Source organism: Mustela lutreola, chromosome 5 (genome assembly GCF_030435805.1).
Source record: "Mustela lutreola isolate mMusLut2 chromosome 5, mMusLut2.pri, whole genome shotgun sequence".
NCBI lineage: Eukaryota > Metazoa > Chordata > Mammalia > Carnivora > Mustelidae > Mustela > Mustela lutreola.
The window spans coordinates 41,209,806-41,236,471 of record NC_081294.1 but is presented as its reverse complement, the minus strand read 5'-3'; the positions used below and the strand labels follow the sequence as shown (position 1 = coordinate 41,236,471).

At 45.0% G+C, this 26,666-nt stretch overlaps 1 protein-coding gene across 3 annotated transcripts in view; it reads right to left on the bottom strand.

Annotated features, from left to right (window-relative positions):
* The window catches only part of ABLIM3 (actin binding LIM protein family member 3), a 109,004-nt gene that overhangs the window by 62,708 nt on the left and 19,630 nt on the right, over positions 1-26,666 (bottom strand). For all 3 annotated transcript variants that reach the window (XM_059173996.1, XM_059173993.1, XM_059173995.1), the window contains exon 2: positions 8,763-8,900. In XM_059173996.1, the coding sequence (XP_059029979.1) occupies positions 8,763-8,900 (138 nt within the window). The remainder of the gene's footprint in view (positions 1-8,762; positions 8,901-26,666) is intronic.

Here is a 26,666-nt window from a genome sequence, read left to right as displayed (position 1 = left end):
GTTATAGGTGCTTTAACGACCGAATCATGTGGGACTCCCTACCTCCAAAGGACTTAGAAACGTGGGAAGTGAGATTTCCCTCCAAGGGTTAAGTTACAAAATCCACACCTAATGGGAAAGACAGAAAGAGGCAAAGTTTCTTCCAAGAGATCAAATGGCTCTTAGGGCCACCAGAACTGCTGAATGTATTGATCTGGCTAAAGCAGGGGTGGCAGCCCACAAGAGGCTGACCAGCCATCAAGGGAAGGCCATTGGGGAGCCCATTCCAACCCTTTGACCAGCCCCCTTGTTCTGAGTCTGTATTCACTATGTGACTTACAGTTTGACTTACTAGGTAGACTTTTGGGAGAGAAGAAGCTGGTCAGGGCAATGCAAACTACTATAACAGAGAATGACATCTCTCCATCAATAAAAGGGCACTCTGATTTTATACATTGGTTTCCTGAGGTCTTGGTGAGCATGGATCAGCTTTCTGAGGCATGATCAATGGTGTGGAAACCAATAAGATAAGAATTCCAAGCCTGTAATTGTGGGGACCTGGCTTGGATTGGGTGAGGCTATCCCAGCAAATACTGTCTCCTTGCTCATAGGGAAACTTGTCATGCAAAAGCAGTCAGTTTAAAGAGAGACACATGGCACAAGTGTGTGTTCATCTTGCAGGCCAGAGGCAGGCCTATGGGGCCAGGATGAGTGAGCCAGAGGGCAGCCCCAGAGGTCACAGCATTGGGAGGACCGTGTAGCACAGTGGGAGTCATGATAGTCTGTGAACTGGACCACCTGGGCTCTGGGTTTGTCACTGCCGCTAACTCTCTGGCTGACAATGAACTTGGTCCCTGTTCACATGCATGTATAATGAAGAAGGTGGATTAAAAAGTGACCTGAGCTTTTCTTCTGACACCAGCATGCCATGAGTCTAGGAGAAGCATTGCTCCATTCGGGGTCTACCAGGGTCCTAAACATTTTAAACTCAGTACGAGGTGGGGCTGGCGGGCCCTGGAGCCCACCCCTGCCTGCAGAGAAGCAGGGCCTATTCGCACAGGGGGTGGTGGTAGTTGATGGCGGGAGGGTTGATCTTCTACCAGGCTTCGTGAAAATTCATCACAGCAAACAATGCCTCAAGAGCAGGCCAGGCCAGAGTACAGGGCGTTCTGGGGCGTGCAGGTGGCAGATCGATTGACTTCACGGCTGTGGAATTAGTGAGGTCATGGCCTACGACCTCATTGGAAACAGCTCCTGTTTTTTTCCTTCTTTTCTCCCCTTTGTTTCCCCCGTCAGCTCCACCCCTAGAGCCACCTCTCCCAGTGGACAAACCCAGGAGGCGGTAAGAAAACTTGGAACAATCGGTTCCTCCATTTCCCCCAAGGAGCTGCAGGAGGAAGTTTTTGGTAGAAAGGATGTAAAGGTTGATAAGAATCTCAGGGGGTTCCTGGAAATACAGTGGGGAGCACGGGGATGGAAGGCAAGCTGGACAGCACGACAGATGTGTCTGAGGCTGAGCAGAGCCTGACATCCAAATAACAGGAAAGGCCTTGGAGAGGGTCCGCAGCATGCAACTGCTGCGGAAGTGAACACACTCAGGGCAGACGTTATTCTGTGAATCAAAAAAGTGAAGTCTATTAACGAGAAAAAAAAAAAAAAAAAGCAGATCAATGGGTTTGACAGTGGGACGGAATATGAGAAGTTAGAATCACTTTGAGAAAATCTAGAATGAGTGCTCATTGTTAAAAGATGCCCAGAAAGAGACCTTGCCCACAGTCATAGTGCATTTCAGGGGAAAATGGACTGACTGTGTTGCGGGTCACTGGACCGGGGTCCATGTTTCTGTTCTACCACTCAGGTGCCGTGTGGCTTTGAAAAGGTTACCCTACCTCTTTCAAGCTCAGCTGCCTCATTTGTGAAATGAAGAAGAAACTGAGAACGCACGGAGACCTGTGAGTACACGGGTTTCCCATAGGATTCTGTTGGTTTTCAACTTTGCAAACAAGATGGAGTTTTCAAAACCCAAGCTTTAGAAGGGTTCCTGAGGGCGATCTATTTAACATTTAAATGTTTAAATGTGAACTACATTATACATACAGAAAAAGGAGTAAATATACAAACACGGTTTAAAGAAGAAGAATAAAATACACTCCCAGCTACCCGCTTCCCACTCGATGAAACAGAACATTCCCGGTGCCTCGGAAGCCTGTTTGCATCTCCCGAAAGCATTCCCTTCCCCATGTTGTCCCTAACTGTTGTTTGTTATTCTCTTGCTTTTCTTTCTACTTTAACCACCTCTGATGTATCCACAAATAATGCCTTGTTTAGTTTTGCCTTTTTTGAACTTTATGTTCGTGGAACCCCACTGCATTTATTCTTCTGCGCTTGCTTCGTACTTTGAGGATGATGTGCTGGAGATGCGTCCAGGTCGACGCCCGTAACTGGGTTTTTCTGCTGTATCCTACGGTCTGTATCACAAGCGATCTACTCCACTGCCGAAGGACATTTGAGCTGTTTGCAATTTTTTTTTCTTTTATGGAAATGCTGCTTTGGGCATTCTTGTACCTGTGAGGTGAAGCCTCGTAGTTTTCCAAAGAGTTTTTCCCATTTGCTTTCCCACCAGCAGTTTCCACCGATCCATATCACCATTGGAAGCTGATAATATATGCGTTGACATAGTGGCTGTAAAATGTCATCTTATTGTGATTTTATGTAATTAATTAATTAATTTTTAAAAACACACTCTTTCTTTTCTCCCTCCCCTCCCCTCCCCTTCCCTTTCCTTTTCTTCTTTTCTTTCTCTCTCTCTCTCCCTCCTTTCCTTCCTTCCTTCCTTCCAAGTGGGAGCACACTTGTGTGCATGTGCACAAGCAGGGTGCCAGGGGGCGAAGGTAGGGAAAGAGGGAGAGGGAAAGAGAGAAACCCAAGCAGCCTCCATGCCTAGTGCGAGCCCTACTTGGGGCTCAATCTCACGACTCTGAGACCGTGACCCAAGCTGAAATCAAGAGTCAGCCGCTCAACTGACTGAGTCACCCAGGCTCCCCATCTTATTGTGATTTTAAATTTCACTTCCCTGCTTATTAATGAAATTGAGAATCTTCTTATATGTTTATGGGCCATTTGTGTTTTCAGGGTTCATCTATGCAGATGTATTGCTACAAAATATTCCACTGTATTTTATTTATCTGTTCATTGGTTGATGGATATTTGATTTGTTTCCAATTTTTGACTTGATGAATAATAGTGCCGTGAACAGTCATGCACAAGTGTTTGCGTGGACATATGTTTTCATTTCTCTTAAGCATACATCTTATGACTTTGAAATTGTTAAGTCATAGGGTTACTCTACATTGAACTCCTAGAGGAACTGCAAGACGGTTTTCCACAGCAGCTGTGCACTTTGCATTCCCACCCGCAGCGGGTGAGGGTTCCAATTTCTCCACATTCTTGACAACACTTGCCGGATTCTGTCTTTTTGAAGATGGCCGATCTTGTGGGTATGACATGTGCCTCCTTGTGGTTTGATGTGCATTCTCAGATGGCTAATGATATCGAGCATTTTTCCCATGTGTTTGCTGGACGTGTGTAGAACTTCTTTGGAGAAAAGTCTCTTTGGATCCTTTGCCCATTTCAAAATCGGATTATTTGTAAGTTGTAAGAATATTTTATATAGTTTAGATACAAGTTCTTTACCAGATGTATGTTTTGCAAATTTCCTTTCCCATTCAGTGGGTTGCCTTTTTACATTCTTGATGGTATATTTGAAGCACAGGGAAGTGTTTAATTTTGATGACACCTAATTCATCTATTTGTCTTCTGTTGTTTGTACTTCTGGTATCCACGCCAAGAAGTCTTTGACTAACTCAAGGTCACAAAGACTTACTCTTGTATTTTCTCCTGAAAGTTTTATAGTTTCTGCTCTTACAGGTAGGTTTTTTTACTTATTTTGAGCTAATTATTATGTATGGTGTGAGGAAGGAGTCCAACTTCATGTTTTTTGGTTGTTTTTTTGCATATGTATGTCCAGTTTTCCTAGCACCATTTGTTGAAGACTCTTGTTTCCCCATAGAATTGTCTTGGTAGCTTTGCTGACAATCACCTGACCATAAACCTAAGGGTTTATTTCTGCTCTCTCAATTCTATTGATCTATATGTCTATTCATGTGCTAATACCATATTGTCTTATCTACTGTAGCTTTGTAGTAAGTTTTGAAAATGGGAAGTTTGAGTCCTCCAGCTTTGTTCTTTTTTTTTTTTTTTTTCCCAGAAATGTTTTGGCTATTCTATGTCCTCTGCAATTCCATATTAATCTCACAATCAGCTTGTCAATTTCTTCAAGGAAGTCAGCTGGGATTTTTATGGGCATTGTATTCGCTATGAACAGAATATTATTCTGCCCCAGATTTGTATTTTGAAGCCCTAACTCCCAGTGTCATGGTATTTGTGTAGGAGCCTTGAAGAGATACTTAGGTTTAGATGAGGTTATAAGGGTGGGACCCTTATTATGAGATTAGTGCCCTTTTTAGAAGAGACACCAGCCAGCTTGCCATCTCTCTCTCTCTCTTTCTGACATGTGAGAGCACAGAAAGAAGATGGCTATCTGCAAGCCAAGAAGGGAGCTCTCACCAGAACCCAACCATGCTGGCACCTTGATCTTGGACTTCCGGCCTCTGGAACTGTGACAAGATAAATTTCTGTTTAAGCCACTCAACTTATAGTATTTTACTGTGGAAACCTGAGCTGAGTAAGAGAGCATCAGATCTGTGGGTTAGTCTGAAGAATACTGCCATCTTGACAATATTAAGACTTCCGATCCATGAACACGAGATTTCATTTATTTAGATCTTCTTTAATATTTCTTTTCAGAGTATAAATTTTATACTTTTGTTAAATTTATTCCTATGTATTTTATTTTTGATGCTATTACAAATAAATCATTTCTAATTTTATTTTCAGATCATTCATTGTAAATGTATAGAAATTCAATTGATATTTCATCCCCAAACCCTGATGAACTTAGTTGTTATTTCTAATAGCTTTTTAGTGCATTCCTTAGGATTTGCTATTTATGAGATCATGTCATGTGCATATAGAAATAACTTTCCTCTTACTTTTTCAATCTGGATGTCTTTCACTTCATTTTCTTGTGTAACTGACCCAATAGAAGCCTATGGTACAGAGTTGAATGGAAGTAGTAAGAGCAAACATCCTTTTGCTACTTTTGACTTTACAGGAAGGCAGGCAGGCAGGCAGGCAGGCAGTCTTTCACCATTAAATATGATGTTAGCTATAGGTTTGTTTGGTTCTTGAGAAATATTTTTGCTGAACACATAATTCTAAATTTACAGTTATTTCTTTTAGTATATACAGCTATTACCCCACTCGTCTCTGGCTTCCTTGTTGCTACTAACATGTCAGCGGTCAATCTACTTACCATTCATAGGCAGATGATCTATTTCTTCTCTCTGGCTGTTCTTAAAATTGTCTTTTGTCTTTGGTGATCTGCGGTTTCACTCTGATGATGTATATAAGTGGAGTTCTTTTATATTTTTCTACTGGGATTTATTAAGTTTCTGGATCCAATGATTTGTGTCTTTGAGTGGTTCTAGAACATTCACAGCTGTCATGTCTCCAAATATCCTCCCACTCATGTATTCAATTACATATCTCTAGAACTCTGATTGAATATATGTCAAACCTTTCCACTATTTTCTCCATGCATAAATTTCTCTTTTATTTTTACCTCCTTCTTATATTTCTGAACCAAATGTATATATCTATTTCTTGGCTAAATCCTACAGTTCATTAATTCTTTCTTCAGTAACATCTAATCTGCTATATAATCCATACACTGACTTTTAAATTTCAAATATTATTTATTTTTATTTCTAAAATTTTGTTTCTTTTTCAAATCTGCTGTGCTACTTGCTATAATGTTTCTGTTCTTGTTCTTTTTTTAAAATGGCTCTTCTTACTTATTTAAATGTATTGTATGTAGTCATTATATAATGTCAGAAAATGCCAACTTATGAAGTCTTTGAGGTTCTGATTCTTCTCTTCTTTGTTTTTGTGGCGTTCTACCCCCAGTATGATTTGTGTGTTTTTGACTGTGAGTTACTCATCTGGCTAATAATGTTACCTGTGGGAGTTCTTTGAGTCCTGGAGTAAAGCTGAATTCCTCCAAAGAGGAATATCACTTGTTTCTGCCATTTGCCAAGTATAAGATGACTTTCTTTTAAATTCTGTTTCACCTTTTTAAATATTTATGCCAAATATATAGCATGAATATAGAACGTGAATCCATGTTAAGGGTGGATTATGGGTAGACATTTTGATACAAGTTTTATTCTGCTCTACCCAGTGCCAAAGTTGGTACAGAAAAGGTTCCTTGCGGTCTCCTCCTCCAGTTTATTTCTCACCCATCCATACATTGAAAGTAAGATTTTCATAGGGGAAAATCTCAGCTTTACTCAGAGGTCTCCTATTAGATTCCTACTTAGACCAGGCTCTAGCCTCTACTTCCTATGTCTCCGTCATCTATGCAGCCATCAAGGCAAAAGCTCAAGGTTGCCAAGGTTGAGCATAAACCATCAGGATTAAATCTTGCGCTGGCAGGCACACGAGGATTTCTGCTTTTACTTTTGTTTTTTTTTTACCTCTGCAGGTTCTTTCATTTCATGTCAGCACAGTAGTGCATGGTAAAAGAACTGTAAGAAATAGTCATAGAGATTTTAACTTTTTCAAATGAAGCTATTTAAGGTAACTATAACTGTTACTGCTGGAAAAAAAAATTCTTTCATTTCTTTCACTTCTAAGCAAGTTGACATTGAAAACAGTCAGAAAAGTAAATCTATTTTTTTTCCCTTAAAATCTCCGTGAAAAGATGTTTTCCAACCTCCTTGTGGTTGATTGTCAAAATGTCCAAATTCTTCCTTTCTCTGTATTCACACCCTTGAAGTCTGCAAATCCTCCCACCAAGGGCAAGGTTTATTTCTCCATGATCTTGAACCTGGGTCGGCCCCTTGACTCATTTTGGCCAATGGGACATTGGCAGGTATGACATAAGCTGAGGCTTAAAAAGGTCTTGCTTTCCGAAGCTTGCTCCCTGGTTATGCTTGGAACTCTGAGACCACCATGCAAATGAGTCCAAGCCAGGCTACTGGAGGATGAGAAGCCAGATGCAGACACTCAGCCTGACAGCCTGCAAACCACTGCCAGCTGACCCAGCAATAGCATCATGATGAGGCGAGTGGAGACAAGGAGAGCCAGCTTAGCCTGGGAGAGCTGCCCTGCCAACCCAGAGAATCATGAGCTAAACAAAAAATTACCTAAAACTATTAAATTTTGGTCTAAGCAAAGGGTAACTAATAGAATTTCTTAAGAATATGATCATACAGTCCTAGCTCAGGCCTCCTTAGAACAATTTTACTGTTTTTACCCTTTGTCCTGCCCCAGCTTCTGGGGATGTAGAAATGGTCACTCGCCAGGACACTTTTGCAAGTCAGCTTACACTAAAGTGGTGTGCCAAGCCTCAATCTGGAATTCAAATCACATCAATTAAAATATATTCCATATATGCTTCCACTAAAAACATTAGGACATATGAATATGTCATTTATTTGCTCAATGCAGAGTCTATTGAGATCCTGAGAAAGAAATCCAGAATTTTTCTCAGTGGCAGGGGAAGTCAATCTCAGACACATAAGACTGAGGTTGGAAACAGTTATTAAAATGAAAAGATCTGAGGTTTCAATTGATCTTAAATCCAATATATGTTAATGCCATGAAGCGACTCCTCCGGAGGTCAATTCAGCATCAATCGTGTTAACAGAAACAGTGTCCCTACTCTGTCTGCCAGACTTTGAGAACCGTGGTCTGTTCTGGGCACCATGCTTTAAGAATGACAGTGACAGACCAGAATGGATCAAGGAAGAAGACTCCAAGATGATACAAGTTGGAATCATTTCAGATGAAGCTCAAGGTGAGGACCCACAGGGTCATCAGGGCCAGGGAGACGTGGCTGCAAATATGTGAGCGCCAGCCCCAGGGAACAGCACACATGAAGGACTCATCACACTTCGTGAGAACAAATCTAGAAACTGCAGGTGCAAGTTACTGGTTTGGGCTCAAACATTTCCCAAACCCACGGGGCCATCCAACCTCAAAATGGCTGCTCTGGGGAAGAGAAAGCCTGGATGAGGAGTTCAAGGTGGACACTGGAGAGGCATCTGTCAGGGACCACGGCGGAGGGATGGTTGCCCTGCCCAGGCCAGAGGGCTCCCGGGCTCTTTCAGCAGAGTCCTACTTTCTTCTTGCTGCTAGTTATCCTGCTTGTTTAGGAACTTGTAGTTTTTAAGAGGTAACCCGACATCCATCTGCTCCCAAATTACAGACCTCAGTGAAGTCATAATGTACCTTCTCCCCTGTTTGAGGACTGGTCATAGAAGAGGGGCTCATCTCAGAGCCCCACTCTTTCATTCACTCTCAAATTGGTTTAGAGGCACGAGCCAGGAGTCTTTCCAGATGTTTAGGTAAAACTTGCAGGATTGCCTTTTTCCTTCTGGGTCAGCACTGCCATTCTGAGGTCCCCAGCTTCCCTCCCTCCCCCACGTCTAGAATTTTCCCTCCCACTTCCCTCCATACTGCCCAAGGGAGAATTCTCATAAAGGCTCAAGGAGAGTTTCTCTAGGGCTATAGAAGTAGCTTAACTGCCTGTGTTTTTTCTGTCTCCCCCGTGCATGTCCTGCCATTTGACAAGGGAGCTGGGAGCCTGGGCTTCCTACCTTGGCAGGTGAAGCATCTGATGTGAAAGTGGTTGTTGTGGACACGGACCACTTCTCCTTTGCAGGTGTCTCCACAGCGGTAGCACTGGATGACATTGGAGCTGCCTCGGGGATTGTAAGGATTCTGTTGATAAGGAACTGTAGGAAGAAACAAAGAGATCACTTTCTAGAAGGCTTGTCTCCTTTACAAACTCTGTTACAAGACATTATCATAATCCTAACTGGGAGAAAAAGCAGAACACGTGCAGTTAATTAGCCAAGTACCTTCAATACATCAGCAGGTCACATATGCCAAGCTAAGTCATCATGGAGATGTGAGTCCATGAATCTCCTTAAGCAGGCAAAGACTTATGAGTGAGCATAAGCTTTCCTTGCCATAATAGAGGTCAAATTTATAGAAGAATCAAAGTAAAGTACTAAAGTAAAGTAAAGAAGAACTAAAAGTAAAGTAAAAGAAGTAGAGTATTTCAAGGTAAATGATTCAGAAATAACAGTTCTTGGGTGATTCTGGATCAAAACCAGGACTTCTCAAGAGAATTTCTTCTCAAGGTGCCAGACTTCTCAGGTCCCAGACTTCTCAAGAGAATTTGGTTCTTGCAGTTGACACGGGTCTCAAAGAAAGGGGCGACTGACCCTACCTCCAACGGGCTTAGAGCAAAGCAAGTGACATTCCCCTCTCTGGGCCTCTAGTTTTGACATCTATAAAATGAGGGTGGTCAATGGTAGTATGGGTTTTGTACAAAGGAGGCATAAAGGGGTGGCACTCTAGCTGGAAGGAGGTTGGTGAGAGGACTCATCTGAGTGGCACTTTCCATAACACTGAGAAAATGTCAAAAGTATATAATTAAGAAAAAAATCTGGTAGAGATTATGAAGGGCCTATGGTCACGGAGGTTGGGCACTTGACGATACTGAATAGAGCTACTACCTTATAGATCTATGATCTTGCCTAGACTCTCCATGGCCATGTTTCCAGAACTCCTGTCCCTGAGATATACTTTGCTTGGCCACTCTAAAATCTGGCCTCTGGTATTTAATATTAGTAGGCACCTGCTTAGAATAAAAAAATTCAGGGTTGGGAGGGATACTGCCAGCTCTCAGGTCCAACCTCATTATGTATAAGCTACTGAGATAACTTTGCCAATGAGGAACCAGATCTTCTCTCTTGTAAGAAGCCCCTGGGGAGATCGGGAGAGATCTTCTCAATTCCTCAATTCTCCAAGTTGCAGCAACAGTCCCAAATCTTTTGCTCATACTCTATTAGGAGAAAGCTCACTCTTGTCCTAACTATAAAGATGACCACCTGATTGGAGGGGGATTGATGTTTACCATTTAGACATGCAGGCTTACTAACTAAATTTTGAATAAGCTTATTATAAATTAATCTGGACTCACATGAACCTTGAACTGCAAAGGAATTTACAAAATACTTGCTTCGGGGCTTCTTGACCTTGTGTGGTCATGGTTAATGGGTGTTCACTGAAATTTGAATCATTTATTCTAGGCACAAGGAAGGATGGCACATGGTGTCTTGCTTGGCAATGAAAAGTGAGTGGAAATCATGTGTGTCATTTTCAACCGGAGCCAGCCAGTTTGTGATCTGCCATATTGCCTTTTCCATAACCCAGCAACCAGGGATATCCCAGATGGTGTGCCGGGTGCATCAGCTCAGATCCCTGATTGAGCCCTAGAGTGCAGATCCAAAACTAACCCAGGACGAACATCTATGGTGAGCAGGGAGTAATTTTTGTTGTCATGACCTTGTTACTACAGCGTATCTGGATGGATATGCCTGGGATCTAATATTTCTAATTAAATATAAAATTTGGTATTATGTGCATTATGCTACAGCTCTCTTCAGATTCTCAAAGATGGCCTCCAAAACTGATCTTAGCTGCCTTCCTCCTTTTAAAGACAAGTAACAGGAAAGCAGGATTTCCTTTTTCTATCTATCTTTCTTTTTTTTTTTTTTAAGGATTTTATTTATTTGGGAGAGAGAGAGAGATTGAGAGAACGAGTGGGATGAGGGGCAGAGGGAGAAGCAGGATATGGAACTTGATCCCAAGACCCTGAGATCATGACTTGAGCCGAAGGCAGACACTTAACTGACTGGGCCACCCAGGCACCATGGACTTTCAATTATCTTCCACTTACAGGTCTCCCAAATCCTCCTTGTGCTATAGGGCAAGAAGCTGGTTACTGAGCCCTGAAAGTGTTGCATCTGACAACTTTGCTGTCTGAGGCGGGAGAATAATATCCTTCTCAGAATCTTTGTCTCAAGGAGTCCCTGCCCCTTACTCAACTTTTCTGCTGTCTTAAATTTAAGACAAAATGTAGTGAGTTAGCTAGTTAACGAAATCATTAATTAATTCACTAAATGGGTTAATACACACGAAGCATTTAAAAAAGTGCATGAAGTGTTCCACAAATGTTCACCGGTACCATGACCGTCATACCTGCCCCACAGCTCGGAGCAATCCTTCCCCACCCCCAGAAGATCCATAACCATTCATCCCATCTCCCCTTCTTCTTTCTTTGCTTTGTGCACACCACCCCTGGAAAATATTTCACTCTCCCCTCTTCCACCAGTTCGCGAGAAAGGTATCTGAACAGTGTACCTCAACAGTTGTTGAGGGAAACAAAACTGTGAGTCTGAAAATCAAGTAAGAACTAACAGGATAATCATCACCGACAGCAATGAGAAGTCTGAAAAGTACCCAAAAGCCCCCCCCACAGAATCACTGCCCGAATTCTCATTTACCTTTTCTAATTTAACCTGCCTTATTGCTTGAGAACCAACTTCCACGATCAATAAGATTTTCCCCTGATTTGATTTTCTGGGGGAAATTGACTTGGGATCATGGTTTTCAGTCAAGACTCAGTCTTTTTTTTTTTTTTTTTTTTTTTCAGAAGATTTTATTTATTTATTTGACAGACAGAAATCACAAGTAGGCAGAGAGGCAGGGGGAGAAGCAGGTTCCCCCCTGAGCAGAGAGCCCGACTCGGGGTTTGATCTCAGGACCCTGGGATCATGGCCTGAGCTGAAGGCAGAGGCTTAACCCACTGAGCCACCCAGATGCCCCAAGACTCAGTCTTTGACCCACTCAGATAAAAAGATGTAAAATCTGGGGGAGGGGACAGATTAGGAAAATGGGTTTTCTGGGCGCAGAGTTAGTGATGACCCCCCCACCCCTAACTCTGATGCTTTCCTCAGGATGAGGATGCTCTTTTGGTGCTGCTGACTATGGCTGGAAACCCACAAGCGTCTGATGTTTGTAAATCGTCCCACAAATAGAAATGCAGGCCTCATTTGTGTGAGTTCTTCCAGATTGCTGATGTAAACTGTGATTATAAAAGGGCAGCAGTGTAGCAAGATTCGAGTTTACAGACGTGTGAAGATTTTCCTTTTCTAGATAGTGCCAACAGGAGCTCTAGGGGTCAGGGGAAGTTAGGCTGAGCTGTGCCATATCAGCTCTTGCCCTGAAAGCTACCTCATTCCCAACAAGATCTTGTATCTTTGGGTAATTAAGTCAATGACATAATCAAACCATACTCCGTGTGTGTGGAAGGTGCCATTTCTTCCCACCAATCTCTACCCACACTCCCCCAAAGCACTGGAATTTTATTGCTGATTTTCTGCTGGTTATTATTTCCACGAATTTTGATCTCAGAAAGAACTAGAAGCTAGTCACATGATTTATAACATTTGTCTTATGTACTAATGTCTAATTCCAGATTGACTTGTACTTGTATTTTGAACTACCTGTCCTTGACAGCAACATTTTAGAGAAGACATGAGCCTCAAAGGACTTTAGCTCGGATGACTTGTGAAATAATCCATGAAGTTATAAAGTTTAGAGACCTGGATCATGGGATATGTTGCTAAAACATGGCCAGGAAAGGGCACATAGGAAGGACATTGGCAATGTCCAGTCTGTAAGGAGTGCTGTCCAACAGATATCTGAGTACAGAAATGTTCAATATTTACACTGTCCAAAATAATAATTACTAGCCCTATGTGGCTGCTGAACATTCGAAAAATGGCTAGTGTGACTGAGGGACTGAATTTTTAATTTTATCTCATTTTAATTAATATAAATTTACATTTAAGTAGCCACATGTGGCTAGTGGTACCATTACTGGACATTTCAACTTTATAAATCCATAAAGAGAAAACCAGGCACTGAGACTGGGGAAAGAAGAAATGAACTCTGCTGGAACCCTACTTAAATAAAAATAACATGTGCAAATTAATTCGGGTATACCACCTCAGACTTAAATTATTCCTTTTCATCCTTGAAGAGTTTTAAAGTTGTACTCAAAAGCAGCTTGCAATCCGAACCAATTACACACACATTCACCCATCCTGAATTTGACCTAGAAACAAAAGATTCCGAGCAATGCGATAAATATTAATTTTTTAAAAAGTCACAATTTTCCAGGTACTGCGAGACTGAACAATCTTAATTTTTCCAAGACTAGAAGCAAAGAGGTCAATTGGCAATGGCTATCAGTATACTTTCTTAAGACAGAAAATCAGCCCAGTCAGCACCTTTGAGATGAAAAATGAAGGGTTGGTTGCAATTGCACTAATGGGTATTTACCCCAAAGATACAGATGCAATGAAAAGAAGGGTCATCTGAACCCCAATGTTCATAGCAGCAATGGCCACAGTCACCAAACTGGAAAGAACCAAGATGCCCTTCAACGGACAAATGGATGAAGAAGATGTGGTCCATATATACAATGGAGTATTATGCCTCCATCAGAAAGGATGAATACCCAACTTTTGTATCAACATGGACAGGACTGGAAGAGATTATGCTGAATAAAATAAGTCAAGCAGAGAGAGTCAATTATCATAGGGTTTCGCTTACTTGTGGACCGTAAGGAATAACACGGAGGACATTGGGAGAAGGACAGGAAAAGTGAATTGGGGGAAATCAGAGGGGGAGATGAACCATGAGAGTCTGTGGACTCTGAGAAACAAACTGAGGGTTTTCGAGGGGAGGAGGGGGGTGTTAGGTGAGCCTGGTGGTGGGTATTATGGAGGACTCATATTGCATGGAGCACTGGGTGTGGTGCAGAAACAATGAATCTTGGAACACTGAAAAAATAAAATTAAAAAAATAAAAATAAAAATGTTATTTGTGCAGGTTAAAAAAAAGGAAAGTGAAGGGTCTGAAATAGACACCCAGCAGACCTTTAGTTCTAAGAGAAAATACAACTTAATTCCACAACTAAATTTGCAAGTAAAGCTCTTCCCAAGTGTGACAGAGATAATTTAAAAGTGTGGGAGCACAGCCACAAATTAGAAGGGGAGGGGCAGCTGGCCTCCCGGTAAGTTAAAGAGAGCGCGTGAGTCAGAGGAGCTAGAAGTAAGCTCGACACCCAATCACCCAATTCCCGCACCCGCTTTCCTCCTCCTCTCCGGGGGGCTGTTGTTCCTGTCTCAGGAGTTTCTCATCCACGAGCCCCAGGCGGCCTGAGTTCCGGTTCTCTCTCCGCTGTTACCTGCTTTGACCATCTTGGACGCACCCTCCCTCTGTAGTCACTGAGGAGATGGGACAAAATGATTTATGAAATCCCCTCCAATTAAAAGCTGGTTCTGGCTCTGTGTGTCCTTCTCTGTGCCTCTTCCGCCCTCCACACACTCCCTTCTCTCCATTATCCGGTCTCACTCTTCAACTCCCCAGCGCTGCCATTAGATTACTCTCTTTTAAGAGCCGGTCACGCCATGCTTCCCCTCTCACAGACAACGTGACCTAAGTTATGCTCCCCTCACCGATGTGGTGCCTGCACGGTTGGTCCTTCCCCCTCTGAGAGTGGCCTGACCTTGTAGAAAGAGACGTGCCTCCATTCTAATCGCATCATCTTTAAACTCGTCTTTAGGAGGTAGAAGCACCTATGGTGTCCTGGGGCGTAATTAAAAGAGTGACAAAGTTGTCTTGGAGACAACAAAACCACTGTGAAAAATGGCTGGAAGTGTAATAGAAACAGTGTGGCTTCTGCCTGAACAGTGCAACATCAAGTAGAGAGAATCAACCAACTCCAAAATGAGCTCACAACCGCCCCGGGCCCCGGGAAGCAGCTGGGTGCCGCAGCTGTCACACGTCGGCAACTCACGGCTTCATTAGGGCCCAAAGTACCCTGAGTGTGTTCACAGGTATTTCCTAAGCACGGAGGAGGAGACCCGACTGTGGATCCAGGCATTTCACTGGTAGAAAGCAGTCTGCCTGACAGGTTAGGGTGGGGTCTGTGGATAATAGTCTGGTCCTTTACAACATGACCTTGAGTTTGGTTTTGGAGTTGAACCAGGGCCTGCAGCCCTGATCCCGTCCGTCTCCTGGGAAAAGGCGGCAGTGACAGGGGATCCCTGCGTTGATAGGCACCGGGTGCAGGGGTTCGGGGTGCGGATGCTGGAGTCAGGGGGCTGAGTTGGTATTCTAGCTCTGCTGCCTGCCGGCTGTGTGACCTTGAACAAGTTAAGTGCATGATGACGCCTGTCTCAGTTTGCTCATCTCTAGAGTGGGAACAACTCAGGTCAGCTGTGAGTATTAAATCGCATCAGTTACATAAAAGTGCTTGGGACACTGCTTGGGCTTAACGAATGTAAGCAAAAATTAATATTAAAGGCTCTCTGAAGTCATGCACCCCCACCTCAACTCAGTGCAGGAATTCTTTCTGAATTGCCCCTTACCACTTGCCCCGGGTTTGGCTCAAATATTGTCAAATCCGTTTTGGGGCCAGCCCAACTTGGGCAAAGGTTTTCTGGTTGTCCCTCCCTGCTGCCGCTCAGGAAGAGAAGCCCCAGCTGCAGCCGGTTCCCCCTCTTAAAGCAACCTCTTCTTTCTGCCCCCATCCCTGAGCTTTCTGTTGATGGGTTTCTGTGGGCTGCAGAGGTGGGTGGCTGACATGCTTTTGATGTATCCTGCTGAGGAATGTGTGAATTGGGTGTTTCCTGTTGTGGGAAACAGAGGCTATGATCTATGTTTTCCTGGGGCGGTGTATTTTGGGCACATCTGCTGTTTCCAGGGGGATGTGTTGGCGTGTCAGTTGTGTGTGCATACTTAGAAGAGATGGGTGATTTGTTTTCTGAAAGCTCTGCTAGGGAGACCGTGAGAGCTGCTTTTGGTAACCCCTAAGGGCCCCGTATGTATCATCTCATTGTGTCATGACATCTATGTTCATCGTGCGAATCCCTGGAACCCATCAGAGCTCCCTGGGCTGGGAGGTCACCTAATACAGAGATTGTGAGCCTCGTGAGGGCAGGGACCACGGTGTCCTGTCTGCACTGTCCGTGCCAGGTCTGTAAAGGCTCAGTAACTACTTGATGGGTAAATACAAGAGCGAGTAAGATGAGTCCCATGGTTTCATTTAGTAAATGAGAAGGCTGAGGCCCGGAGGGAGATGGAGAGAACTTAGGCGTGCCGCGTGTCAGTGTCTGAGGGTGTTCTAGGATAACAGGATAAAAGAGAGCGCAACCTGCAGCGTGGCCCAAGGGGAACAGACAGGTAGGGGAGGGAGTTCACAGTAGAATATGCTTCCGAGGTCCAAGATGCAGAAGAATGAGGAGGGAGCTCGGAATGAAGCCATGCACGAAGAAACAGCAGGGTCTAATGCCCATGGAAAGGTCCGGAAGGTTAAGAGAGCGTATTTGCGGAGTGACTACTCTGTCAGGAACTGGGCTCAGCAGTGTACATATGCTGTCTCATTGAGTTCTCATAATTCGGGGAGGGGGGTGATATTATGATCCCTATTTTATAGATGGGGAAACGGAGACCCAAAGAGCTGAGGTCACTTACCCACAGCCATATCATTAGTAAATGGCAGAAGGACCTGAACTTAGGCAGCTCTCACCATGAAGCCCTATTGCCGGCCACGCAGAAGGGCCAAGAGGGGTTCCCTCTGGGGAGGGAATGGGCTTGGGGGAGGCTACGAGGGATCTACTATCCCTCCCCAGTAATCATCCATCCATTACCTGGCTGACTTAAGATAGGTACATAAATTCCACACAGGTTGAGGAATGATGTTTGTGGGGTACAGACCAGGAAACTGGGCGCAGTGACTGAGCGTCTGTGGATGAAGGAGCAGTAATGGCTGCCCCCAGGGTGAGGGGATGGCCACCTGGAGCCACTTCTGTGGCTCAGGACGGACGGCCTGGCAGGTGTGTGTGTGGGGCTCCCCGGAGGGGCAGCTCAGCAGGTGCTGGCAGCTGGCGCCGGGCAGAGGTGGACCCCTCTGGGGATCCCCGGGTTCCTGCCCAGGTGGCCTGGCTTGGCCACACTTTCCGGTGTCAGCAGGTCAGGAACGTCAGTAACACAGCCTGTGACCCCAAGACGCTCTTGTCAAACCTTCGCCGCCACAGAAACCCTTTCCCAGACTCTTTCTCTGCCAGGCTCGGCAGCGTGCTCCGCAGTCAGGGAGTGCGGCTGGCAGCAGGGCTCGAGCAGACAGACTTGCTAGACCCAGCCGGGCCCCTTAGCACAGCCAGGGCCCTGGAGGGGCAGGGAGGGGCGAGGCCTGACCCGCAGCTGCGGCTGGAAGTTATTCTTCCTGTGAGAGTGTGGTGCCTCACTGAAATGGGAACAGCATACTTGTTATTGATTTGGTGAATTCAGAAAGCTGGCCCATATCCAGAGTCAAAGAATTAGGTTTCCCCTTATTTCTATGTTCATCTTGTGATTGTAAAAAAAGAAAAAAAAAAAGATAAGAAAAAAAAGAAGAGACTTCTGATTGAAGTCAATAAAACACTGTACGATTAAAAACAAAACAAAATAAGAAAAGCCCTCAATTCTATAAGTCAGCGTGGTTCCTCTTTCAAGATAAGCAGAAACTAAGTGGCAGGCAGTCTGCACCTCTGTTCCCCTCTTCACCGGGGGGTCTGGTCCAGGGCTCAGCCCAGCGGGGGCAGCACGGGCCTCTTTTCTAAGGACTCAAATAGATCTGTGTTCTCATTTCGTTCCCTGAGATTCTCTTCCCCACCTCTGGGCCAGGGAATCATGTTTTGTTAGCTGGGGGTAAAGGAGCCCTTTCTGCCCTATCTAATTTATACTTTCTCTAGAATATTTAGCTTTGTAATGGATCCTTCCTGTTTGGAGGGCACAGACTTGAAACTCAAAAGCCAGGAAGCGACCTCTTTTTGTCTCTGCCTTCTGCTGCCCATCCTGGCCCTAAGGCCTCCCTCCCTGAATAGAGGGGGAAGGATGAAGAGGGCGGCTGAAGGAAATACCAGTTAATATTTCAAGAATATCATCTCGCTACACTGGGGCCATGAGTTTTGAAAATCTAATCTAGAGACCTCAGTATGAATGACTGAGGGTCTGTTGAGCCCTGACGGAGAAGGGGAAACTCCCTAGTGAATCTGGCATTTTTCCCACCGGGGTTGCCTCCTGTCAGCAAACACCAAGTCTCTTGCCACACTGCTGACTCTCTTCCTCACTACCTTTACCAAGTCCCCAGTCAGGGACACTGAGGGGCTATAAGAGGAGCCCAACACGAACACAAATTGGGCAATTACTTTGTGCCCTGCCCCTTGGGCTTCATACCTCCCAACTCACTGAATTCTCTCAGCCCCAGGAGACAGATACCATGGGATCCCTCTTCTATCTATGGGCAATCTGAGGCCCAGGGAGGTTCCTTAATTTGCCTGAAGTCCCACCACATGTCAAGGTTGGAGCTAGGGTTGAGGCAGGCACCGTAGATCTAGAAGAGATTTGATTTTCCCTCCCAGGGGGTATTTCCAGCTGGGCCTCCTTCTGCCCTGTGTATCCTGAGGGAAAGAGGGGGACCTGCCCAAGCATCGCCAGCAGGCAGCATGGGGCTGCCTTGCACTGGGGCCTTGACACACCTTTTCCAGCATCTCTACAGCTTTTTGGGAACACAATTTGGGTTTCCTCTGAGGTCCTGGATGCCATGTTGGAAGTAGAGGGACTCCAGGAAGCCAGTGATTGTCTGTGCTCTGAGTGACTCCGTCCCTTGGCCTGTGAGCCGGAGGTTTGAACACTTATACAATATTTGCTTCCCAAGGCTGGCAGGCCATCAGGCTCTGAGACACCATTGAGAAATGCAAGAAGCATCAGCTGTCACCCCGGCTCCCCTTGACTTATGGGTTTTTAGCGGAAGACACACAGAAAACATCTCATCTAGAGGTTTCTTTTTCGTTTTCCTTTTTGGTTTTTTTGGAAGCTTCAAACGTTTCCTTGAAATGCTGAAATGGCCTCCAGGTTGTACAGATTCCATCGTAAACCATGCACAGAATGCAAACATCCGGTCACCTGGTGGGCATTTGGGGACCGCCGCCAGACCAGCAGATGCTTGCACTGCATGGGGCTCCCAGACACGCTTTACTTGGGCAGCCTGGTGTTTGTTCCTGAGCCTTCCAGAACACCATGGTTCCTACTTCTTCCTTTCTGCCTCACCCCCGGCCAACTGCTCTCCCTCACAGCCAGGCACCTGAAGGCACGGGTGTCATGGTCCCCACCTGGGGCCCATAAAGCTTCTATAATTGAAGAGGTGGAGGGCCTGATACAGACCTACTTATGACCCTCTCTTTCCAAGCTGGCCCCCAGCTCCCTCTCCCACACAAGCACACCTTTACAGCCCTGAGGTGCAGAGAGGGGCTGAACCTGCTCAGCGTCCCTGCCATGCTGGCCACACCAGGACTAGGAGGGAAAAGCTCTAGCTTCAGATCGGATTGGGCAGGTTGCCTAAGAGGATGCCAGAACGACGGCCAAGTGACACAAGTTAGGAAACTCTCAAAGTCATTCCAAGCAGCCTCAGCACTCAGAGGGCAGAGGTCCCCCAGAGATCCCTCTTTGGTGTCCAGAGTGCTTGTTCCATTGCACCATGTTCTGTAGGGAATCTCCTGGATGACCTTTGCCCTGTCCATTCACCTGCAGGCATGACTGCTCCAAGAGCACCCCCCAACCCGAAATCTGCGCTATCAGTCAGGTGCTCCTCTCCCCAGGCTGACGGAATGGCTCACATCGTATCACTGTGTCCCATCTCCTCCCTCCCTCCTTCTGTCTTGCTCTCTCCCTCTTTCCTTTTCCCTTTCTCCCCTCCTTTCCCTCCTCTGTCCTACCAGGATTTCTGTTAACCTGGGCTCTTCCCTGAGAGAGGGAGGTGGGAGTCCTCAGGCAGGACACACCCCATTCCTGGGTCACTGTTTTCCTACCTACAAAGGAAAAGGCTTGCATTCTTGGATCTCTCACTTTGCTTTCAGATCCAATAATCTATGCATACTAAACAAGGTTGCGACACAAAATGCCTTCAGGGGCCAGGCAGGTAATGTTAGTATAATCAATCCAAGGGGACAAAACTAAGGAGGCTGGCTCACCTAAAGGAAGAGGAAGCTGCTGGGCCCCAGGGCATTTCTGTCCTGCAAAGGCACGTTAAGGTCCCCAAAAGGCTTGTCTGTGGGAGCATATTCTACCCGTGGGCCACCAGTTTGGGATTTCTGCATCCAGACAGATAGATGACCACAAAGTCACGTCCAATTACCATCTGAGAAGTCACATGCTCACCATATGCCTGTAGGATCTGGAAGAATAGAATATTCCTAAAATGAGGTCTTGCAGAGCCCCAGGCTGCATAAAGGAGCACCACAGAAGCCTGTCACTCTCAAGGTCTCTGTGACATTACTCAGGGACAGGCAAAGGTTTTCAAGGTTTTTTGACCATGAATCACTAGGCGAAACTAATTTTGCAGAATGACCCAGGACACTAATACGTGAAACAAAAGTTTCCCAGACAAAACTTCTTTTTAGTAGGCATGATGTGTCCTGATATTTTTTCTATTTCTATTCTCTTTAATAGCTCATGCCATTTCATTAAAAAATGTTGTCTGCAACCCAATGATACGTATAAGATCAAAAGGGGAAAGAATGATAAAGATCCTTCTAGGTTTGCCCTGCCCCATACAGTAGTCATTCTTTATATGTGGCTATTCAAATTAAAATTAAGTAAAATTAAAAATCCCATGTCTCAATCTCACTAGCCACATTTCAAGACCTCGACGGCCAGCATGTGGCAAGTGGCAATTATATTGGATAGCGCAGAAATAAAACATTTTCATTAGTGCAGAAAACTCTATTAGACATCCTCATCTACAAAAAGCCTCACAGTTTTGCCACTGAGGAGACCAAGGCCCACGGCCCGTCAGAGAGATGCATTTGAAATTGTGGATGAAAGGGTTGGGGCCAAATGGTTGTAGCCTCCTAGATGTCTGCCAATGTCACAAGAGGAATTAGGATGAAGAGTGGCCCCTCATGACAAGACCCAAGGCCCCTCAAAGGCCACATCCTTCAGTCTACACCCAAGGTTGTGGATCAGAACCTTAACCCTCACAGAAAAACAAAAGCAAATTTTCACTGCCATCCATGAAATTTATGGAGTGGGTTCTGGGAACTGGAGAGAGAACCAGTTATGGAACCTGTCAAATCTGGGCTCAAATCCATATTTTCTCTCATAGGCTGTATGAGATTGAGCTGAATGCCATGTCACTGGCCTTAGCTTCCCGATCTGTAAAATGGGAATAATATATTTGCCTTTTAGAAATTCTGCATGGGACAGAAGTGGTGTACACATAGTGCTTTTCTTTACTTTTTCACGTTTTATTTATTTATTTGAGAGAGGCAGAGCATAAGCGGGGGAGAGGGAAAGGGAGAAGGAGACTCCCCTCTGAGCACAAAGCCTGATGCAGGGCTCCATCCCAGGATGCTGGGATCATCACCTGAGCTAAAGGCAGATGCTTAACCGACTGAACCACCCAGGTGCCCCGATATAATGCCTTTCTTCAAGGAAGTGCAAGTGCTAAGCCTGAGCCCGTTGTAATGACATGATCATGATAATGGTAGCAGCAGTAATGATAACAAAATGAAGCTAACTATTGTGGCAATGTAAGACTAAACTAAATACACCTCCCACTCCAAAGGAAATTCCAGGATGGAGGAGGGAAGATTTTCTTTTAATTACCTTTTTAATGTTCCACCCAGTCCTGGGACTAATAAGTGCTCCATTCATACTTGCCAAATGAATGAATAGTGGTAACACATAGTCCCTAAGTGCTACAGTCTCAGGGAGAGTTTGGTAAGAGAATCAGAGAGGTCCAAAAACGGAGTAACATTTTTAAGAATTCTTTTTTTTTTTTTTTTTTTTTTAGAGATTCATTTATGAGAGAGAGAGAGAAAAAAACACTAGTGGGGGGAGGGGCAGAGGGAGAGGGAGAGAGAATTCACAAGCAGACTCCCCACTGAGTGCAGTGCCCAAGGTGGGGCTCCATCCCGGGACCCTGAGATTATGACCTGAGTGGAAATCAAGAGTCCCTGCCTCAACCGACTGAGCCACCCAGGCACGAGCAAATTATTTCTAATGGAAAAGGGGAGGAAAGACAAAGAACACAACTGGAGGAGACACCATTTTGTATTTGCCCGTAGGCTGTCAACACATGGTACCTGGGATGAAGTCAAGAAGTGAGACAAAACCAAGAAGGAGAATAAAAAGACTAACAGATAATTAGGAGGGAAGATGAAGACTACACTTCCTCTGGAGAGAAAAGATTTTATAGAAATAAAGATCTCCCCCCACCCCAAAATCAACAGGCAACAGCTGCTTTTTGCCTTCAGGAAATAAACCATTGTTCCCAGGTTGAAAACTGAACCTGTTTCATCTGGGGGATGAGGGGGAAATGTTTGCTTTCTGTGTGTATCAGCAAGTAGTTCTCAATTATCATTTGGCCCGTGGAGAGTGCCCTGCAAACAGATTTTTCCATCCGTAAGTGTAGTGGACATCTGTTGTTTTGCCTGCTCAGCATCTGCTCAGCTTCTTCTGGCAACACAACTTCTTTTTCCCGTGGGGCACGCGCTCGGTGGAGTTCCGGTGGGCTGACCCTCTTCCAACGCGGGTTCGGAAAGCAGCCTGGGCCTGGCCAATCAGAGGACCCCTATTCTCTTCCACATGCTTGGCAGGCACGTGACCATGTCATCTCTGGGGTTTTTCTACAGGAGCTCTTGGAGGAGCCATCTGGGTGGATACGGTGGGAGGAGGTGGTCTGGGGCTCCTGCTGCCATCTTGCCCATCTTGGCCACCCCCCCCCCCCCCCACTCCCATGTTGGGAGAGCCTACTAGAGATGGAAAAAGAGAATGAACAGGTGCTGAACTCATCACTTGTGTCTGTGGCTCCATATGGGCCTGAAGTCACTGGCATTTTTGAACTTCCAAATTATATGAACAAATATAGCACAGTCCCTTTCTAAAAAAAATATGAGTTAGTTTGAGTTGTAATTTTGTCACTTTTAGTTGACTACTTTATGTCTTAATTAATCACAGTTTTCCTTTTAAATCATAATCTGTTATCAATTTAAGTTAAACACATTCCAGAACCATTTCATGCTGGACCTCATGGATCTAACACGACTCACAGCATCTAGCTGAAGACACAAGGACAGATGAGGTGGACAGGTCCCTCTCCTCATGTGACACACTCCAGCCTGGAAAATGGCAGGCAAAGCGCTCCAAGAGAGGAAGAGGAGTCTGTTGCTGGCTCCATAGCCATACCTCTCTTTGTCTGCTAACAGAACTTTTCTCTCCTGGAGGAAACCTGCTTCTGTTTACCTTCCCTGAGCAGCCATGTCTTCCAGTCTTCACCTGGGGAGGGAATCTTGATTGGGGAAACAGATTCTTTTGCCAACTGACTGGCTTAGGCAAAGGCATGTGATATACTCCTTGCCAAGGAGACACAAAGGGAGGACAGGTAGAAGGGAAGGGTTGTTTTTGCTCTTCTCTGCCTTTGGAGGTTTTTGTTCACTTTGGATGCTGGAACCACAGCCCTGCTGCCCATGATGGATTCTGAGGAATTCTGGAATTGTAAAGAATCCAGGTGCTTGAGGATGATGCTGAGCCTCCAAATCAACCTGCCTTGGTTCAGCTCCTCGTTGGCTTTTCTAGTCTACGAAATAGACATGGCTACACTCTTTAAGCTACTTTTAGATGGGGCACTGTCACTTATTGCTGTGGACACTCTGTGTAGCCAAGAGGGCTATACTACGGAGCATCCAAGCAGTCAGGAAAAAATTTCTGGAGCCACTCTGGAGGTGAAAAAGTTAACTGAGCAGAGGTGGGGTGAGACAAGGTGGTTGTAGAGTGGAAGTCAGTGGTGGAAGTGAAATGGGAACAAATTTCATCATGGTGGTGCTTTTTACTGTCTGAGTGTTTCTCAAAGTGATCAGCTAACCACTTGCTTCAGAGTCACCGGGGGAGGGGTTGTTATGGATTGTCAAAATGCAGATTCCTGGGCTTTCCCCCATACCTGCTGAATCAGACTTTACATTTTAAAACAAGCTCCTCTGAAGAGTCTTTCCTTCATGAAAGGCTGAGAACCCTTGGGTTAATGACTAGAAGACACATGTACTCTCTGGCATCAAGATGAGAATTTTAGAAATCTTGATATCTGATAGTAGTGCATATCAAAAGTGTTGTCACAGATGACTTGATGCCAATATCCTTCTGAGCATTACAAAGTATATTTTTTCCGATGTGTTTGCCAATCTTCACAAATGTTTAAGTCATCTGGCAATGAAATAATGTCCTAATACAAGTAGATTAAACATCCATTTAATTTACTCAGCCCCTTTCTTTTCTCAAGTTGTCATTTCTTTTAGGAAGAGCTGTTTCTGGTCTGTGATTAGAGCCACCCCCCACCAGGCAGAGATGAACGGTGGTGGTTGTGTGGGCAGAGACATGAGCAAAGGGGTTTCCTCTCTCTCCCAGTGTGTTCTGAGGAATGCACTTTGGGGTCTCAGAGCCAGCTTCAGATGGTGTCATTTGTTGAAACCTGACTCTATTCTTCCACATGATGAACCCTGAAATTCGTGGGTTTGTTGAAACTCACATGGTCCATCCATTATCAAGGCATAGAGATAGATCCCTTACTGAGCTCCCCACTTTAGCCTTTTCTCTCCATCTCTACCAGCCCCATCCTAGCCATAAACTTCTCTCACCTAGACGACCTCCGTGACCTTCCTACCACACATCTTTTCTCGATCTCAAGGAGGGGCCATTCCCCGATCCCCCTGACCCTACCCACTGGTAGTCATTTCAGCATCTTGACATCTTATCTCATGTTTTTGTTTTTAGTAGCATAGTTTGGACCAGAACTCAGGACTTCTGGTGCCACGTTTAGTGCTCATACTACGGTAGCAGGATCTGCTGCACCAGAAGAAAAGGATCTGAACTTAGAGGAGAATGGATTGGGTGGAATGAAATGGAAATGGGCAGCACTGGCAGGAGAGTCAAGCTGACCAGGGGGGCAATAGGGGGTGTAGTCAACCAGACCGGAGCAGCTCACAGAGAGAGCACAGTCCATTCGGATCTCGTGAGCAGCCACTCAAAGGTCAGGAGCCAACAGATTCCTGCTGAACTTGAGCTAATTGGAACTTGCAATCTAAGGGTTCTTGCAGATACAGTCTTAAGAAGGGGATTAAAATTTTGCACCACTGTAGTGCAAAAGCAAGCCAGAGACAACAGGTAAATGAATGGGCATGGCCGTGTTCCAATAATACTTTATTTACAAAGATACGCAGTGGGCCAGAGCTGACTTTTGAGCCCTCATTTGCCCAGCCCTGCTATATAGAATTGTTCAGCGGGCTAGCAGAAGTGTGTGTGTCTGTGCTCAGTGTCCTGATGCCGCCCATCTTTCTAGGCCAGCTCAGAGGCGCTCTGGCTGGGTCTTAGACTAGATGATTTAAAAGATCCCTACCCACTATGAGATTCAAGGCTCATTTGGCCTGATTTTACCTCAAGGATAGAGAGGTAGAATCTCCACCTCCAATTCAAGCTATGTTTGGAATGGAAATTATCCTCCAACAAAATGCCTCCAATCGTAACTGCCAGTTCTATAACTGAGCATATGTTGGTGGAAGCTTCAATTCAAAGCGAGCCAGTTAAAATGCAAGGAAGGGACAGCTAGCAGATCTTTCCAGTTAGAGTCCAGGCTGTTAATTACTTTTGTAAAAGAAATACATAAACATGCAGATGGCAATTGTAGTAAATACGATCATCTACATATAAATATAAAAATCCAACCCACTCCTCAAGGCCTATCTCGTATGCAACATACTTTTAGAACTATTTCCAGATTCTCCCCTCACTCTCCTCTAAATATGAGCTCCCTTCTTTAAAAACTCATGGCATGTACTTTTTATGACTAAGCAGTGGTTCTCAAACTTGAGCCTGCATCAGAATCCCTAAATGTCTTGTCAAAACAGATTGCTGGGCCCCACCCCCAGGATTTTCTATTGAATAGGTCTGGGCTGGGGGCTGAGAATTTGCATTTCTAACAAGATCTCCCCGTGATGCTCCTGCTACTGATGTGGGGAGAACCACGGACCCAGACCATGTTCTACCCTATAACCACGTCACTTTTGTGCTTGCTTTATTTCCCCCAGCAGCTTTGAAATTACTTGAGGAGAAATGCTACAGTCTGGAGGATTCTTGTGGGTCCCCTGGACAAACGTTTAGACAGACCCATGGAATGAGATGAGGAGTTACGTTTCTGGTCAGGACAAACTTGACAGCTGTTTCCTACAACAGGTATTTCTGGAACCCACAAAAGAAGCAAATGCAACAGACTGGCTCCCAAGGAGTAACCTGTAGCCAGTACAGGAAATTTCTGTGGCTAAACCACACTGTAACAGAAATCACAACATAGTCAAGTTCAATATTCTGGTGGAAGACCAAAACCCAAATGGAATCCATCAAGTGGTTATACAACTCTTCTTATACACAATGTGGTTACTGGGTGTGGGTGGGAGGCCCTGGGAGGGGGGCAAACAATGACAAATACTAGAAACACTAAAGTTTATCTCAGTACCCTTTATAAGGAATCCCAAAATAAAAGTACATTG